Raw genomic sequence first — 19,645 nt, forward strand, 5'->3', positions numbered from 1 at the left:
GCCTCCCATCTATTTTAGCTAGCTAGCTAACATTATACTGCATCTAAAGTCAATCTGGCGACATCAAAATTATGACAAAAGTTTTTCCTACTAATTATTTGCTTCCTGTTGAATTTAGTTGTATTTCCAGGCCACTGTAATGCACTTTTGATGAAATCTTCCTCTGTGCTCATTGACGATGCATTGAGTAGACGAATGAAATATCTGTAGTATTCAAGGTTTGACATTCTTAAGCGAAACATAATATGTTTTCATAATACAATTTGCCTCATATAAATGGAACTAAACTGGTGACCAGACAATTACCAACAACAGAGTGACTAGAGAACCAAACTATGGCTTCAGCACAACCTTAACCTGCAACCAAACTCCATCCCCACAATATTTCGACAAATTGATCAATACTATTATGGTTCAATATTATTTAAATACAATGAGTGTACAAAACTCTGCTCTTTCCACGACCAGGTGAATCCAGGTGAAAGCTATGATCCCTTACTGATAACACTTGTTAAAGCCACTTCAAATCACTGTAGATGAAGGGGAGGAGACAGGTCAAAGTCATATTTTTAAGCCTTGAGATGATTGAGACATGGATTGTGTTTGTGTGCGATTCAGAGGGTGAATGGGAAAGACAAAATATTTAAGTGCCTTTGAACGGGGGATGGTAGTTTGCCAGGCACCCTGATTTGAATGTGTCAAGAACTGCAATGCTGCTGGGTTTTTCACGCTCAACATTTCAAATCAAATTTTAAAAAATTGTCACATGCGCCGAATACAAGTGTAGGTAGACCTTACCGTGAAATACTTACTTACAGGCCCTTAAACAACAATACAGTTCAAGTACTACAGTTAAGAAAATATTGACTAAATAAACTAAAGTAAAAAATGACTTTGCATAGATAATAAACAGCAAGTATCAGTGTAAAATCAAAAGGGGGGGTGTCAATGTAAATAGTCCGGGTGGCCATTTGATTAATTGTTCAGCAGTCTTATGGCTTGGGGATAGAAGCTGTTAAGGAGCCTTTTGGACCTAGACTTGGCGCTCCGGTACCGCTTGCCGTGCAGTAGCAGAGAGAACAGTCTATGACTTGGGGGACTGGAGTCTTTGACAAGTTTCTCGAGTGTATCAAGAATGGTCCACCACCCAAAGGACATCCAGCCAACTTGACAACTGTGGTAAGCGTTAGACTCAACATGGGCCAGCATCCCTGTGGAACGCTTTTGAAACCTTATAGAGTCCATGCCCCGACAAATTGAGGCTGTTCTAAGGGCAAAATGGAGCAACTAAATATTAGGAAGCCGTTCCTGATGTTTTGTACACTCAGTGTACATTTCCGGTCTTGTCATAGTTTATTTTTGTTTCGATCCAGATTTTTTTTTTTAAGAAACAAATTACTCAAATACAACCCATCTTCTCAACCACCTTGAAATATAAGGGTCCTAGGTTGGGCTCACCGAATGTCTTGGATGGCCACACTCCGATCTCTCTTCTTGCCCCACACTGTTAAGGAGTTGACCAGGAGGATGATAAACTCTCCGTTCTCCATGCCTATGGACACCATCTCTCCATTGGGGCTGTAGGCTGTGCATTTGGCTGGGTGGCCTAAGCTGACTTTGTTTAGAAGTTTCTAGGAGTGAAAGAACAAAAAGACAGTAACAGTACCAAGGAGCATGGCCATGCATAGTCTTTTCTGCTCAAAATGAAACAATTCACAACATACTAACATAACATACTTCTGTAGCGATTTATTATTTGGACTTTTGTTTTTGTACATGCAGATTTATTTCTGCAACACACTCACTCATCACAAATTGTAAGCAAACTAGTTACAGTGCCTCCTAAAAGACATGATTGACATAATTGATTATGATTTATCTTCAATGCTCTCAAATAATAACCTTATAATATAGCCTTATATTAATAATGTTCTTACTCATGATGCATGGCAGGCTGGCTAGTGGCTTGTGTGGATATTTTAGCATATGGTGGTTACAGTAGCTAGAGTCTAGACCATCTGTGTTCAATGCTTTATTTGTAAATCGGGAGGTGGGAGACCTGGAGAGCTCTGTGGTACCAGATAATCTTTTAAATAATAAAGCATTGCATGCGTATCATCATATTTGCGTGGTGGCACAGAGTAATGTAGAGGCGCTTAAATCAGTTGCAAAAATAGGGACCATTATTAGTAGCCTAAGATCTGGAAAAATGTTTCCCTTTTCTAAACGCATTTCATGCAATTCTACGTCATTTTACATGACTGGAGACTTTGGAAAAATATTTTCTAATACCGCACAAATGATCTAAATGACAGCCTTCGACACTGACAAACTGAGAATCTGAGATCAATACAAATCCATCAATAGCCTACAGTGCAGGGCAGACCAACGGACGGGTGTAGGGGTGTAGGGGTGGCGAACTTGACGAGGGGCAGTGGATTCAGAACAACAATGGCAAACACAGGGTTAACATTACCCCCCATACCAACACACCGCTGCATCAAACATGCATTTCAGGCCTAAAAGGCAAAAACTGTTCTCCATCCGTCTCACTCACCTTATCTGCTAGGTCCCATATGCGGATGGTGCCGTCATCGCTGGCAGAAATGAACATGTCTTTTGAGGGGTGAGTAGCTAGTCCCCAGATTCGCCCCTGTGTGTGTCCGTTGATCATGGTGTTGGAGGCGGCATTCTTTTCGCCCACCTCAATGATCTCACCATCTTTAGTTCCCACAAGGATTTTACCCTGGATTAAAAAGGTGAAATGAAAAAATAAACGTGGGGTTATTCCTTGAATGAACGTGGTATTATAGTATTTCTCAATTTACAGTACAATCAATCATAATAATACCTACAGATACTCAGTATAAACTATATTAAAGAGAATGGTAATGTTAAAGTGCATATAATACATGTATGCTAGCATGTTCCAGGATAAAATTAAGAAAGTGTACATATTTTTCTGTGCACAATATTTTTGTAAAAAGCCTTCCCAAAGCACATTAGGGAAACAAAAGCAACTCTTCTTCAGACTTGGTCATTGATCCCTAGCCCCTACTTCATTGCTACATTTCCACCCATCCAATTAGAAGTCAAGATTAAGCTATTACCATCTAATATCTATCCAATCCTCTCTACGGGACAAATCCAAATTAAATCAAATTTTCAATTAGTCTCCCGTTGACATTGCATGACCAAGTGGAAGTTAGGATTCACCCCTATATGAGTGTCTATAGTGAGATTATAGGGGTCCAGTTCAGCAATCAAGTATCACAAAGCAGACATTGATAGTTCGTAGAAGTGGGAAGAACACAGGACCCTACCTTCCCCCGGCACACGGACCGAACATTCTCCACTGTCTGCCCAGTCTCCAGCTGGAACGCCCTACAGCGCTTCATCTCCTGGTCCCACAACTTAACTGCTCCGCCCTCCTTAGTCCTGTTAAGGACACACACAAATCAAATCAAATTTACTGTGTGTGAGTTTGTCATGTACTGTATGCTATATGTTGTGTTATGTTCTTCCTGTTGTCATGTTGTTGTTCACTTGTCACTCGGGGATTAATATTAATAATTGCCCCTTTGGGTGGAGTAAAGTATGTTGAATTGAATTAATTTGAATGGAAGAATCAATTGTTTCGTTATTTAAATATTGAAAAAAATCGAGCTACAGACTGAAGCCATATGGGCCAGAGTCTTGGAAACAAACGGTGGCTGAAACCAATGGCTGTTGGTTGTATGAATAGATAAGAAACAATATCAGAAATAAATGAAACATTGAACAAAAATGGATAAGTTCTGATACGGTGGCGACGTGTGTCTGAGCAAGTGTGATGTCGTTAATGTTTGTCGAGTTTTATGTACGCTTTTTCTTTAGTCGTCTTTTGCTGTTTTGACTGTTGTGCAATAAGTCCTTCCCTAGTCATGTCGAGTCTGGTGGATCTATGCATGTCTAAATGTTTCAATCTTTAAAAAAAAAAGGAATTCATTTGAATAGAACGACCACACGCACACACAGCTTTTTTTTTTAAAAACACGTTACTGTTTTCCTTTTACATTGCATCACACTTCATGATCACACTACTTGCTTTATGCATGGTTTTAGATCATGTTTTTAGATGAGTGAAGAATAGCAAATTAACCTGATCTCCTTTATTTGTGTATGCATCATCGATCACTGCACTGCACTTTTTAACAATCAATTTAACTTTAAACAATACAGTGTAAAAAATAAAATGTTTTATTTTATATACTGTATCAGGTAACCCATGTCTCGCTCACATGTTATGTAAACTGTGAGCAAGAATCAAGAAAGATAAAAGTCAGAGTACTCACGGCCTCTCCTTCCCTCCAGTCACGATGAGGCCATCCCTGAGTGTGGTGTACATGGTGAAAACAGGCCCCGTATGTGCTTTGGCCACCACCCGTACCAGAAAGTGCTCTCGCCACACATACACATCACCATTTATGGCACCGGTAAATGTGAGGTTATTCTGTCAGAACAATGACAAAACTCTCATTAAAAGGTACAGCCTTTGAGCAGAAAAAAAACATCACTTATTTTGGTATACAGCTGAGGGGCGGGGCTAAGGAGATGTAACTCCTCTCAAATACAAAGACAGCGTTTTTGAAGCAAACACTTAAAGTCCATGACATCCACAAGACATGGCAGACCTTCAATAATATTCATGGGTTGCACCTCCGTCACTCTGTCGCGTCATGCCATTATTATGACCGTTCTAAAGAGACACCTGCTATAGTGGTGCCCAAAAATGGACTGATGCCCAAAAGTGGACTGATGCCCGGTCATTCTGAATGGGGACTAATGACGCTTCATCTAAATTACAGAATAGTGGCCTGGAAATATGACGACGTTGCTAAAGTAGGCAAATATTTTGCCGTCATTATGATGTCATCAAATGTACTTTAGCACAAACCTGTTTTTACAATTTCTGGTATATCAAAGTAAATCAAACCCAGCAAGTTTTTGGACCCGTTAAAGTAGTTTTTACCTGAATTGGAATACTATTGGAAATGAATGTGGAACCTGGGAGTAATATGTCCAGTGCATTCGGAAAGTATTCAGACCCCTTGACTTTTAACACATCTTGTGGAGAATGTGCAAAGCTGTCATCAAGGCAAAGGGTGGCTACTTTGAATAATCTCAAATATAAAATACATTTTGATTTGTTTAACAATTTTTTGGTTACTACATGATTTCATATGTGTTATTTCATAGTTTTGATGTCTTCACTATTATTCCACAATGTAGAAAATAGTAAAAATAAAGAAAACCCTGGACTTTTGACTGGTAATGTACGTGTTCGTGAGAGATTTTGATGTGTTTTTAAGCAATTGATCTGCTGACTATAAACGTTTATACTAACCACCAATCCGAGGTAAAAAGGATGTGTAAATCCTACCAATTCGATGTGGTCAAAAAGTGAGCTTGTGTAATGTAGTAACACATACTATCCACATCAAGGAAAGGAAAGTAGTGTCATATAAATTAATATTATCATCATCATATATTAATATGGCAAAATAATTACATATTTTAATTTAGGATGATAGTATATGAAGCAAAATCTATTTTTTTACAATAATCACATTTCACTCGTTTAACCATTTAGAGTTAAAAAAAAAATGCCCCTGTGCACAATTGAACCGAGCACTCTAGAAAGACTTCCCATAGTGACTGTGCAGCAGCCGTTCATTCACCGTCCCTGTATTTAGAGAGATGGCAATGCCATTAGCTAGCAAAGTTAGCCAAAAATACCTAGGAATGCTAACGTTAGCTAACAACAAATCCAGTGCTCTCCCCTCAATGTTAGCTAGATAGCTGAAGTTATATTGTATCTGGCGACATCACAAGGATGACAAAAGGATTTTCCTAGTAATTATTAGCCTTTTTTTGAAATGTCATCGTGTTTCCAAGCCACTATAATGCACTTTAGACTACATCTTCATCATTGAGAATGCATTGAGTAGAACCCTCAAGAGAACGTTCAAAACAATAATTGTGACGAAACGTGCAACCCAGCATGAATTGTTCATTGTCTTCACCATAATTCGATAATCAATATATTAGCCATGTACAAATAGAAAGGTGGTACTCACAGCACCGAAAGCCACAGACAACATGGTCTGCATCCTGCCGTCTTCCACTGCACCGATCACTCCTTTCTTGTACATGAGGGAACCTCCCACTAGGGTCCAGAACTTGATATGCTTGATTCCCACCGACACAAACTGGGTGTCCGAGTCAGGCCTGAACTCCACCACAAAGATCCTGTCGGCATGGCGGCCCTTACTGGTCACTTTGGTGCCTATGGAATAGAAAAACATGGATTAAAGTTGTTAGACCCAATAGAGTTTAATTCGTCCCATCCATCCATCTATTCGTCTTTTTTAAAAATCAAATAGAGTTGCCTTGTTACCTTCCTGCCAGCGCCAGACGGTGATGGTGTGCTCAGGCTCCACCCCTACCGACAGCAGCAGCTTGCCCGTGGCACTGAAGTTGACGTAGCCCACCCCCTTTGCGTGTGAACACCGTAATACAGACAGCGTCTGTTTGCTCATTGCGTCCCACACGTGGATGGAGGGGGCGAGGCCTGCAGGCAAAAAGCAGTCCCGCAGCTTTACAATGACCTTGAGTACTCAAAGCACCACGCCTCAAGAGGTCACATCTCAGTCACAACACAGGGTTTGAGGGTCAAGGAGGAGGATGGGAAGGGTGGACATGTTGAGGACAATCCAGTCGTACAAGATTACTTTATAACGGGTCACGTCTAATTCACTAAGGGTCGGTCCCGGTCTGGCATCTACATGCATAAACTGGTACTAGTACAAGGGGCAATATTGGTAAGTGACTTACCATATACAGTACAGTACAAGAACCATGAGTGGCTTGCTTAACTACTTCGGCATGCTCACAAGAAGGGCTAAGCAAGGATTCATTCATAGTAAGACTTCATTCATCAATTAATAATCACTGACACTGGCAGGTTGACAAGCTACAATACAGTACTCAAGTCAATACTCACCACCAATTTCCAACTCTACACAAAAAGCAGTAAATTATACCACAGAGTTTTGAAAAAAGATTAGAATTTTTCTTCTGCAAGTCAAAAACATCAACTATAGATAAAACATTTTGGGATGGGTTATGCTTTCAATGGACATGCCACGTTTGTGTTAGTTACACTGAAATAAACAGGATGATGTTCATTAGGGCAAGCAAAAGAAAGTGCTTTAAAACATTTGGAAATTAGGGTTTTTTACTGACAAATTTCAGACCCTCCCTGTTTCAGTGCGTTTTCTTCCATTTGGTGCTTAATGAACATGACCCGGAATTGAAACCAAAGTAAATAAGACATGAAGAATAAATGCCACCATCTTACCTGGCAGGTCGGTGACATCACCTGTTATGGAGTGGACAATGGTGAAATGAGGAAGCGTCAAAAGTAACAAGAGCAATGGGTAAGGATGACATTTGGCATGAAAGTGACCACTTCAAATGCTCTGCGTGGCACAGATGTAAAAAAAAATATGCAACAGCCATGTGACAGCATTATTGTGCATCAAGAATCGCCCTGTAACACACATTCAATCCTGGGCTCTCAAGGACACAGCTAAAGGTTTTGAACTTATTGTAAACTGAGAAGTATTGAAAACTGCTTGACATTAGTGCCCCTTATTTGCATATCAATATATACAGTTGAAGTCGGAAGTTTACATACACTTAGGTTGGAGTCATTAAAACTCGTTTTTCAACCACTCCACAGATTTCTTGTTAACAAACTATAGTTTTGAGAAGTGGATTAGGACATCTACTTAGCATGACAAGTCATTTTTCCAACAATTGTTTACAGACAGATTATTTAATTTATAATTCACTGTATCACAATTCCAGTGGGTCAGAAGTTTACATACACTAAGTTGACGGTGCCTTTAAACAGCTTGAAAAATTCCAGAAAATTATGTCATGGCTTTAGAAGCTTCTGATAGGCTATTTTCCAAAATTTGAGTCAATTGGTGTTGTACCTGTGGATGCATTTCAAGCCCTACCTTCAAACTTGGTGCCTATTTGCTTGACATTATGGGAAAATCAAAAGAAATCAGCCAAAATAATTGTAGACCACCACAAGTCTGGTTCATCCTTGGGAGCAATTTCCAAATGCCTGAAGGTAGAACGTTCATCTGTACAAACAATAGTACGCAAGTATATACAAGGAGGAGGAGGAGAAGGAGACGTGTTCTGTCTCCTAGAGATGAACGTACTTTGGTGCGAAAAGTGATAATCAATCCCAGAACAACAGCAAAGGACGTTGTGAAGATGCTGGAGGAAACAGGTACAAAAGTATCTATATCCACAGTAAAACAAGTCCTATATCGACATAACCTGAAAGACCATTCAGCAAGGAAGAAGCAACTGCTCCAAAACCACCATAAAAAAAGCCAGACTATGGTTTGCAACTGCACATGGGGACAAAGATCGTACTTTTCTGAGAAATGTCCTCTGGTCTGATGAAACAAAAATCGAACTGTTTGGCCATAATGACCATTGTTATGCTTGGAGGAAAAAGGGGGAGGGTTGCAAGCCAAAGAACACCATCCCAACCGTGAAGCACGGGGGTGGCAGCATCCTGTTGTGGGGGTGCTTTGCTGCAGGAGGGACTGGTGTACTTCACAAAATAGATGGCATCATGAGGGAGGAAAATTATGTAGATATATTGAAGCAACATCTCAAGACATCAGTCAGGAATTTAAAGCTTGGTCGCAAATGGGTCTTCCAAATGGACAATGACCCCAAGCATACTTCCAAAGTTGTGGCAAATTGGCTTAAGGACAACATAGTCAAGGTATTGGAGTGGCCATCACAAAGCCCTGACCTCAATCCCATAGAAAACTTGTGGACAGAACTGAAAAAGTGTGTGCGAGCAAGGAGGCCTACAAACCTGACTCAGTTACACCAGCTCTGTCAGGAGGAATGAGCCAAAATTCATCCAACTTATTGTGGGAAGTTTGTGGAAGGCTACCCAAAATGTTTGACCCAGGTTAAACAATTTATGTGATGAAAGAAATAAAAGCTGAAATAAATAATTCTGACATTTCACATTCTTAAAATAAAGTGGTGATCCTAACTGACCTAAGACAGGGCATTTTTACTAGGATTAAATGTCAGGAAAAGTGTAAAACTGAGTTTAAATGTAGTTGGCTAAGGTGTATGTAAACTTCTGACTTCAACTGTATATATATTTTATTTAATCTTTACTTAACTCGGCAAGTCAGTTAAGAACAAATTCTTATTTACAATGATTGCCTACTTTGGCCAAACCCTAACCCGGACGACGTTGGGCCAATTGTCCGTCTCCCTTTGGGACTCGCAATCACGGCCGGTTGTGATACAGCCTGGAATCGAACCAGGGTCTGTAGTAACACACTAACACTGAGATGCAGTGCCTTAGACTGTTGCACCACTCAGGAGCCCAAAACAGGGTGCTTAGTATGTCCTCTGAAGAGCAAGAGTAAAAACACAATTGAAGACTCACACTAAATGCCAATTAAGAGCCCTTTGAGCAAAATTTGCATTCACTCTTTGACCCAAAGTATCTTCCACATAAATCTGACACAATGTAGCAAAAAAAGAAAGAACTGTGCTCACAAAACAACACCAGTGCCGATAAAACAAAGCCAAACCGTATGTGGATGGGTTCAGTGAAAGTCATGAGAATAGAGTGGGTTCCCACTTACCAATCTGTCCTGTGGCAATGATGTTTAGATACTTTGGGTGTTGATTGACAGTGAGACACAGAATGTCATCTGTGTGCTCGAGGTAAAAGCTCTGAGTCCCTGTGAGGAGAGATACAGTATGGAACTTTAATATCAGTCCCAGCACATTTCAGGAGTTTTTCTATACTTTTAAATTACTAAATTTCTCCCCTACTTATATACAGTTACGTGCAGAAAAAAAGGTTGTCATGAAATAAAATAAAATATGTATATACCGCCTTACAGGTTGTGACAATTATCACTAGAATAGTCAATAGTTCAGCAAACAGTTAGTTGTGTCCACATTCTGAATATGAGTGTTATACCTTTTCGTTTTTAGAGGGTCCTGGGTTTGTATAGCCCATGACTTATTTATATATAAATATATATTAAGTGTTCACATTTGTGTGATAGCATAGCACAATAGCATTAAGAAATATAGTCATAACGAATGCAGGCATCCTGTTAGGATGCCTATAAGAAGCACCAGACCCCCTTTTCACACTATCATGCCAACATGATCCAAAGTGTGCTGCACATTTTCCTTTCCAGCACAGTTTCAGGAGCACTGACTCTGGATAAGAGCATCTGCTAAATGACCAAAATGTAAACTATGGTGAAGGTGTAACCAGGCCAGCACAGTTTAGCTTGGGTTGGCTCAGGTCAGTAGTGTGTTCAGTGTTCCTGTGCTCATACACGCAGGGACGGACTGGGACCAGAAATCTGCCATGGCATTTCTAACAGGCCGGCCCCCATACCAACCCATTTTTGCCTTGAGTCCCCCATTATTAGCCAAATACTGATAGGTCTGCGTGAAACCCCCAATAAGACAGGCCAAACTGGGCTAAAGATGGACCGGCCCATCTGGCATTTGCCATAACTGCCCTATGGCCTGTCCATCTCTTCATACACACCAGCAGAGAGGTTCTGGATGACCACTGCTGCGGCAGTGTGGAAGATGATGTCGGCGCCATCGTTGAGGTAATGCAGGTTGTTTCGACAATCAAAACCCCGATATCCAAACACATGTTCCAAGGCCAGCTCCTGAAAAGCACACCCAAATGAGAAAAAGCAACAGGAACTTATTTTTTCCGCCGAACATAAATATTTAAAATGCAAAATACTGGACAAGCTGATGTTTCCCATCAAATGTTTTGTATGTACATTATAAGACCTGAACAGACATTCCTTAGGCAACATCTCTCGGCCCACCAGACCCTGCCTGGCTATTTAACTATGCAGCCTCCCCTTTTAAAAATGGATCCATCTCACAAACCTCAACAAGTTTTTTCTTCTTGGTTAAGTTGTTCTTCAGCAGTTTCTCTGGTAAGGGGGCAGCTCTACTGACAGGAGGCCTGCACAGAAGAAATGATAACATGGCGAATTGACATGATTGATATGAGCCATTGCAGAGGCTTTTAGAGTGCCTAATTGCACAGTACTTTGCTGTACATGTCTTACCTGACTTCACTCTCGCCATTATAGACCTACTGTGTCTTTATCATGTGCTGTTCTGTGTTTTTACTGATTTTGAAGTTTGTTTGTGTTTGTAGCACTTTGTGTTTTTGAAAAGTGTTACAAATAAAATGTATTATGATCATTATTGTGATTATTATTATTATTATTATTAGAGCAGAGCAGTATGGAAGGTCCAGAAACAACTAGCCACAGGATGTAGATCTGAAAGGATTTTCAGAGGCATAGATAACTTGAATGGTAGTAGCTCTGCCTTGCCTCCCAATAGGTGGAATTACGACAAATGTTCTCCTAATATTACGGGGCGACCTAACTTTTCTGCGCACAGAATGACAGACCAGATTACAATAAACCAACTTGTCTGCGTTATTTTTCATGACAAGAACATTACTTCATGGGACAGATGTCATATTTTGGTTATCTGGTCAGATAATCTGATTATTTTCCGGCTGCTTCAAATACGTTACCAAAACCTTCTTACAATAGCAGTATACAAACTGACCATGCCATTCTAAAATACGTCATTCATTTTTGTTGGCCATACGGTACCTTTCCTCCACGAGCACTTCTTTCTCTCGCTGGTGAGGCTTGGTGCCAACCATGGCCCGGATGCTGACAGCATAGATCTTGGTGATGTAATCGGTACCCTTCTCTCGTGCAACATCACTGTCATACCCTACAGAGAGAAAAAAATAATGTCTATTCCTTGTGCCTGAACAATACAACCATGTATAAATATAACCACATACGATCATAAACAAGAGACAATAACAACCAAACTGAATTTAGCCAGCTACATTCCAAGCATACCATGTGAGCGCAAGACGTGTGATTGCAAGACATGCAAGCACAAGACCAAGCCAAACTACGGTGATTAAGCAAGACAGCGGGAAGGATCACTGGTATAGGCCAACAATCATCTAACAGCTTGTACACAAAGCTCATCCTTCAAAAACTGGACAATATCTTACAGAACAGTACATATCCCTTTCACCCAAAATGCTGTCATAGCAGCCTCAGCCTGACTAGGGGAAGGAGACTTCTTCAAAACAGGCTCAGGATTAATCGATACAGGGACTCTTCCATTCCAACAGGCTGTGCAATGGGTCATCTAATTGGACTCTTGACTAGTTGATAGAAGTGTACAGTAAATATGTGTTGCACTTTCATATGCATTTTATAGTGTTTTATTCTGTGTTTTTATGTATATGTCTTTTTAAGCACATGACCAAATGAATTCCCCCCCTGGTGGGATAATAAAGTTGATCTAATCCATCCGTTATAATCTCCACCCGGCACAGCCAGAAGAGGATTGGCCACCCCTCATAGCCTGGTTCCTCTCTATGTTTCATCCTAGGTTCCTGACTTTCTAGGAAGTTTTTCCTAGCCACCGTGCTTCTACATCTGCATTGCTTGCTGTTTGGGGTTTTAGGCTGGGTTTCTGTACAGCACTTTGAGATATCAGCTGACGTAAGAAGGGCTTTAAAAATAAATTTGATTTGAATCCAGGGGTCTCCAACAGGTCGATCGCAAGCTACCAATTGGATATCACAAAATTGGGGAGAAAAAGGGGGTAAATAAATAAATAAAAAAATAATAATAATATGTAGAATCAAAGGAAATTTCCTTTAAAACTGCAACGTTTTCTCTCAGCTGAGTGGCAAAATGTGCAGAATAGCAGAAAATTTAACGTCAGCTCCATGGAGACATTTGTATAATTGCAGGAAATTGGCTTAACATTTTATGTTTCTCTACACCACCAAGACGGGAGCCTCTAAATATATTCCAAATAATTCATCTGCACCGACTGCGCCCCCTGCCACACCCCATGCCACACCCACCACCTAAGACCCTTTTTAATCCAGAAAAAAAACGATACCTCCATCCTCCTCCGCATCGTCGTCAGACTCCTCGCTATCCACCGCCTTGCTCTCCTTATGTCCCGACGACTCGCGGGCCCAAATCATGAGCGCAGAGTCAGCGCCCCCCACCGACAGCAGCATGGTGTCATCATTGGACCATCGGACGTTAGTCACATTGGCACTGTGCCCCACATACTTCTTAAACTTGGCAAACTGGCCCTGAAACAAAGGAGTGGTTCATTTCAGTGCAGTCAACTCCTGGGTCGTGTTCATTTGGCACGAAAGTGAAGAAAAATTCTCAACAGAATGAAGCTGGGAGGTACTACGTTGAATTTTGTCCCATAGCAAACGCTTGTTTTTGTTCTCCGTTTCAAAACATTTGCTACAGTGTGCTCTAACAGAACAGAACCCTGCTAATGTAATGGCATTGAGATTGTTGTGAATGTGTGCAATAAAATGGAGCATTGTATTTCTACGTCAGACTTGTATTCACTCACCTTGGAAGGATAACCAAACAGCTTTAGGAAGCCAAAGTCATCCCCAGTGGCCAGCAATTTCCGGTCTTTGGTGAGAGAGGCAGCATTTACAAAACTGAGTGTGGGCCAGACCCCCTCGCAGGTGGGTCCTAACACTGAGGTCCAGGTGGCCCATTCCACCTTTTCAAACTGGAAACATGCAACACAGACAGACAGACACAAACAGGCAAGGGTTTTACATGTACATATAATCTTTCACCTCTGACACATCTGTGCGAAAGACGCTATATCATTTTGATGCATGATTTCCTCAATAGGAGCCCATGATAAAATCAAGGAACATATAATGTGTTTTAACCTCCGCAATATTGATAGTTTGTTTCCTTCCTCTTGGGGCTTCGAAGAATAGTTGTTCTTTGGTACCAGTGTTGACTTGTAGCAATTTCCCTGTATTCAGGATTAAAAACAATAATAGCTCTTAAAAAAAGTATAAATATTACTCTTAGGGCTGAATCATAAGAGAAATGTGCATGTAAGGGAAGAAGGGTGGACAGCAACAAATTAGATTGCAACTAGAATCATCAATGACTAAATTATTAAAGGCCCAATCTGTAATTTGTCTGAATTTGCTGCTATAAACTATACAAGAACATATACAACAGTGTGCGCAATGGGTATTTATGTATACGACCTCCCAAGCCAAATGTATAGGCATTTCTATTCCTTTCACTTACCACGGGTATCCCAGTCAATGTGGGTGATGTAGCTGGAAGCTCCTTTACAGATGCCCACTCTCTTGCTGGTCAGCACATTGTAAATGTCCACAAAAGTGTCATGAGAAGCCACCGCAAGGTATTTTCCAGCATCTGGAGGGCGATATGGCAGAGTGAAAACTGTAGTGTTAACCGACCTTGGTCACATACAACTTTGTTTGCAAAAACAACAGGCCCAAAAATATTTTGTCAATAAATGACCACATCCTGGAATTACCTTGGCAGAACCTGATATCCGAGATGATCTCTTTGCGGTGATGGAAGGTCACCATGTCCTCCAAGGTGTCGGCATTCACCACCAGGAAACTGCCGTCGTTCAGACCCACGGCTAAGGCTTTCCCATCAGGAGAAAAGGCACAGCATCTACCACCTCAAATAAAAAAAAAACATAGCTATGATCCTGATTTCAGCCACAGAAACCGATTTTAAACATGCATGGAGGTGGAAAGAAAAATTGCAGATACTCTCATAATGCTGTATTCTGGGAGGATTATTTTGAGGATACTTGCTTTTATATTTCATTTCGGGGGACAGTGGTTGTCTTTTTAAATGCTGCATGTTGAGTACATTGAAATGTATCATTGTAAAGCCCTATTATTTTAAATGTCATGCATTGCAGATCTTTTGACCTAAACGAAGATCCTTGTGGATTGAAATGTTTTCAATTGAGGTGGTAATTGGGAGGATATTCAGTGTGTGGGCCTTTATGTTCTTTTCAAGTATTCTTCATGAGCCCAGCACCTAAGTTTTTAAAATATTTTATAAAACAATTACTGGTACATCTAATACATATATACAGTAGAAACGTTTGTGGTCATACGCACATTATGACCACAGATGTTTCTATATACAGTGCTTTGCAAAAGTATTCGGCCCCCTTGAACTTTGCGACCTTTTGCCACATTTCAGGCTTCAAACATAAAGATATAAAACTGTATTTTTTTGTGAAGAATCAACAACAAGTGGGACACAATCATGAAGTGGAACGACATTTATTGGATATTTCAAACTTTTTTAACAAATCAAAAACTGAAAAATTGGGCGTGCAAAATTATTCAGCCCCTTTACTTTCAGTGCAGCAAACTCTCTCCAGAAGTTCAGTGAGAATCTCTGAATGATCCAATGTTGACCTAAATGACTAATGATGATAAATACAATCCACCTGTGTGTGATAGTCTCAGAGGTCCGTTAAAAGCGCAGAGAGCATCATGAAGAACAAGGAACACACCAGGCAGGTCTGAGATACTGTTGTGAAGAAGTTTAAAGCCGGATTTGGATACAAAAAGATTTCCCAAGCTTTAAACATCCCAAGGAGCACTGTGCAAGCGATAATATTGAAATGGAAGGAGTATCAGACCACTGCAAATCTACCAAGACCTGGCCGTCCCTCTAAACTTTCAGCTCATACAAGGAGAAGACTGATCAGAGATGCAGCCAAGAGGCCCATGATCACTCTGGATGAACTGCAGAGATCTACAGCTAAGGTGGGAGACTCTGTCCATAGGACAACAATCAGTCGTATATTGCACAAATCTGGCCTTTATGGAAGAGTGGCAAGAAGAAAGCCATTTCTTAAAGATATCCATAAAAAGTGTCGTTTAAAGTTTGCCACAAGCCACCTGGGAGACACACCAAACATGTGGAAGAAGGTGCTCTGGTCAGATGAAACCAAAATTGAACTTTTTGGCAACAATGCAAAACGTTATGTTTGGCGTAAAAGCAACACAGCTGAACACACCATCCCCACTGTCAAACATGGTGGTGGCAGCATCATGGTTTGGGCCTGCTTTTCTTCAGCAGGGACAGGGAAGATGGTTAAAATTGATGGGAAGATGGATGGAGCCAAATACAGGACCATTCTGGGACGGAGATTTGTCTTCCAACAAGACAATGATCCAAAACATAAAGCAAAATCTACAATGGAATGGTTCAAAAATAAACATATCCAGGTGTTAGAATGGCCAAGTCAAAGTCCAGACCTGAATCCAATTGAGAATCTGTGGAAAGAACTGAAAACTGCTGTTCACAAATGCTCTCCATCCAACCTCACTGAGCTCGAGCTGTTTTGCAAGGAGGAATGGGAAAAATGTTCAGTCTCTCGATGTGCAAAACTGATAGAGACATACCCCAAGCGACTTACAGCTGTAATCGCAGCAAAAGGTGGCGCTACAAAGTATTAACTTAAAGGGGCTGAATAATTTTGCACGCCCAATTTTTCAGTTTTTGATTTGTTAAAAAAGTTTGAAATATCCAATAAATGTCGTTCCACTTCATGATTGTGTCCCACTTGTTGTTGATTCTTCACAAAAAAATACAGTTTTATATCTTTATGTTTGAAGCCTGAAATGTGGCAAAAGGTCGCAAAGTTCAAGGGGGCCGAATACTTTCGCAAGGCACTGTATGTATTACAGATGTAATTGTTTTTCAATGAAACCTTTATAAAATATTTAACAAGACAAAATTATAGCAGGTACCTTTTTTAAGTTTGCGGACAGCTACCATGCGATGGTTGGAGGAGAGTTCCCAGATTCTGAGCGTTTTGTCATCACTTACAGTGGCACATATGGGAAGCAGAGGGTGAGCAGCCAAACCCCACACCTCACCCTCCATGTGACCCTAAACACACACACACGTAATAGTCAAACCATTTGTTAGGACTTTTTAAGACAGTGCAAATCTGCGTAAATTCTGATCTTATGTCTAGCTGTTACATCCCACCCCCTCTGCGCACCTGAACCAACAAGGTCATTGGCCCGCTCTTGTCAATTTCCAAAATCTCTCCATTTTTGGTTCCCACAAGGATGTGTCCATGTCCAAGGGTGATGGCGCGGATAGATGGGTTGTCCTCCAGCAGCAATCCTAAGAAAAGAAGCAGGAGGTGAAGCCAAAGAGCAAACATAAATTCCAAAATAGCAGCAAGCAAATGGCAACAATTACCATTATTTGTACTGATGGAAGTTGTTGCTACCTATGGCATTCATTCGTTCATTCATGTTTTGAATACATTTATAATTGATTCATTCATTCACAATCATAGTATTTCTCAATATTGGTACATTACTGCTTGAATTTAGTTTACCTGGGGAATAGTTTTTGTGTTGAGATATTGTACATGACTTACATTTTAAAATATAATAGTCTATAATAGCCTGCTTTTGGATGTGGAGGGAACAAATCGAAGAACAAGACAGCATACCTTTAGATGAAGCAGACAGCGAAGACCTTTTGATGGCGTAGGTCTTCAGGCACCTCTCAAACATGTCATCCCATAGCTCCACCACTCCATCCTTGCCCCCAGTCACGAAACCCTGCGAGAGAATGAGGGGACTCTGTCACCGGGAGGGAATAATCGCCCACAAGCCCAATTCCTTTTTTCTCTCATTTTGTTCAATCACCTCCTTCACTAATTTAGATCCCAGTTGTGTTCTGCTTCAGTTTCCAAGGTAACCATTAAGGAACATGTATTCTATAGTCTACCTGGGTCTACAAGTAAACGACAGGTCAAGATCATGCATAGATGAGTAAAGAAGCGTAGGCAAGTGGTATGCTGATGGAGTACTGAGCTGCCAAGTAAAGATATCCTGTTAATTAATCCAGAGAATTATAGTATTGGGTCTGGTTTCCTAGATACTGATTAAGCCTAGTTCTGGACAAAAAATATAAATTATTTTTCGTCCAGGATTAGGCTTAATCTGTGTCCGGGAAACCGGCCCATAAAGTGAGGCAAAAAGTACTAGTCAAAAGTGTTTACTGCTAGAGGGTGAGGGGACGGTTGGGGACAGTGGGTACCTTGTCAAGAGAGCACATGGAGAACACTGGACCGTCGTGGGCCTTGATGGTCTTCATGAGGGTGGTCTCTCTCCAGATGTATACGTCCCCAGTGGTGGAACCTGAGAAAACCAGGTCCTCTGAGCGCCCGTAGCAGACGGACATCATGGTCTCCAGCTTCCCGAGGTTTCCAAAGATACCCCTTTTGAATGTGAGGCCTCCACCTTGGGTCCAACACATGCAGTCTTTCATACAAAGCTATTTCTTCAAGCGTTCAGAGTCGAAGATTGATTTTGTGTGTTGTTTTTTTAGACAATGGAACAACAACAAAAACAGTACCGTTGCCACACGTCTAATAGTTTGTGTGGTGTTCATTTAGATAATATGTTAGAGGGCAACAAAGCAATTCATGGTTGAACAGTTGCATTGTCAAAACAATATTAACTATCACAATTCTCACATGGACGTTGCAGAATAATGACCTTTTATCATGTAATTTCTTAAATACATTTCTGTTGTGTACAATAAAGTGCCTAAAAAACATGAGCTGGCGCACACCCAGAAAATAGTTAGTGTGGGGGTGCTGACTAACGGCGAATAAACTATAAACTATCAAAATAAAGAAAGTGGCACACTCCATGTATAATCTCCCAGCAATTTAATGGTTATTTACCAGCGTTTCGGCATCACTGTGCCTTCCTCCTGATGAAGTGATGCATTGGTAAATAGCCATTAAATTGCTGGGAGATTATACATGGAGTGTGCCACTTTCTTTATTGTTGATAGTTTATCGTAAAATAAAGTGCCACCAGTTTTCTGTGAACCCCAGGAACAACAACTGTTGCTAAATTAAACGATATTGGGAATGGAAATAATCATGGGGAATACCTGTGTGTTGCCAGAATTTTATATGCTTAATTCCCACGGTGACAAGCTTGTCCATACGGAAGGGGTTGCATTTCACCACAAAAAGCTTATCTTTGTGGCCCCTAAGGAATGAAAAGCAGAACCCACACACATCAGTCTGTTTCCTTCTCCATCAATGTTTGCATTTAGCTCGTGTTTCATTGAATATCTACACTGTTTTTCAATCAATCATCCTTTTTAGTCATATTCATTACATCTTGATTTATGTGTTTTTCTCCATAGGGATACTTGAACATTAAGTTGTGGGTGGAGGTAAATAACCTTGAATGGGAATGTCCTGCTTTACTGAATGCATACTGTACCTTGCTTTTGCCAGTTTCTCGCCTTTCTTCCAGTCCCACAACACGATGGAATGACCTTCGTCAATGCCCACAGAAACAAGACTCTTCCCATCCACTGCGGGCCAAAGGGAAGAGAGCCATTTTGTTATGCCCTCTTTGTTATCCCATCCACTCATGCGTGCACACTGCCGCATTCAGTAAAGGTCAGCAGCTTTCAGATATCCAGAAACATGGACATCATTTAATTTGTGTCGTCAGCTATTGGAGCAATCAAGAAATCCGGTATGCCCTTGTTCCACGTCGTCTTTA

General features: G+C 40.7%; 1 protein-coding gene across 1 annotated transcript in view; it reads right to left on the bottom strand.

Moving 5' to 3' along the window:
* Positions 1–19,645, bottom strand: part of LOC110493813 (echinoderm microtubule-associated protein-like 6) — a 58,247-nt gene that overhangs the window by 15,793 nt on the left and 22,809 nt on the right. The window contains exons 16-37 of the mRNA XM_021568312.2: positions 19,358–19,451; positions 19,017–19,117; positions 18,150–18,352; positions 17,557–17,668; positions 17,092–17,219; positions 16,835–16,976; positions 14,578–14,730; positions 14,322–14,453; positions 13,946–14,034; positions 13,609–13,776; positions 13,129–13,330; positions 11,799–11,925; positions 11,050–11,128; positions 10,688–10,817; positions 9,756–9,854; positions 7,403–7,423; positions 6,440–6,613; positions 6,120–6,328; positions 4,335–4,492; positions 3,324–3,438; positions 2,558–2,746; positions 1,459–1,631 (exon numbers count right to left, since the gene is read on the bottom strand). Of these exons, the coding sequence (XP_021423987.2) occupies positions 1,459–1,631; positions 2,558–2,746; positions 3,324–3,438; positions 4,335–4,492; positions 6,120–6,328; positions 6,440–6,613; positions 7,403–7,423; positions 9,756–9,854; positions 10,688–10,817; positions 11,050–11,128; positions 11,799–11,925; positions 13,129–13,330; positions 13,609–13,776; positions 13,946–14,034; positions 14,322–14,453; positions 14,578–14,730; positions 16,835–16,976; positions 17,092–17,219; positions 17,557–17,668; positions 18,150–18,352; positions 19,017–19,117; positions 19,358–19,451 (2,998 nt within the window). The remainder of the gene's footprint in view (positions 1–1,458; positions 1,632–2,557; positions 2,747–3,323; positions 3,439–4,334; positions 4,493–6,119; positions 6,329–6,439; positions 6,614–7,402; positions 7,424–9,755; positions 9,855–10,687; positions 10,818–11,049; positions 11,129–11,798; positions 11,926–13,128; positions 13,331–13,608; positions 13,777–13,945; positions 14,035–14,321; positions 14,454–14,577; positions 14,731–16,834; positions 16,977–17,091; positions 17,220–17,556; positions 17,669–18,149; positions 18,353–19,016; positions 19,118–19,357; positions 19,452–19,645) is intronic.

This window comes from Oncorhynchus mykiss, chromosome 17 (genome assembly GCF_013265735.2).
Source record: "Oncorhynchus mykiss isolate Arlee chromosome 17, USDA_OmykA_1.1, whole genome shotgun sequence".
In the NCBI taxonomy this organism is placed as follows: Eukaryota; Metazoa; Chordata; class Actinopteri; order Salmoniformes; family Salmonidae; genus Oncorhynchus; species Oncorhynchus mykiss.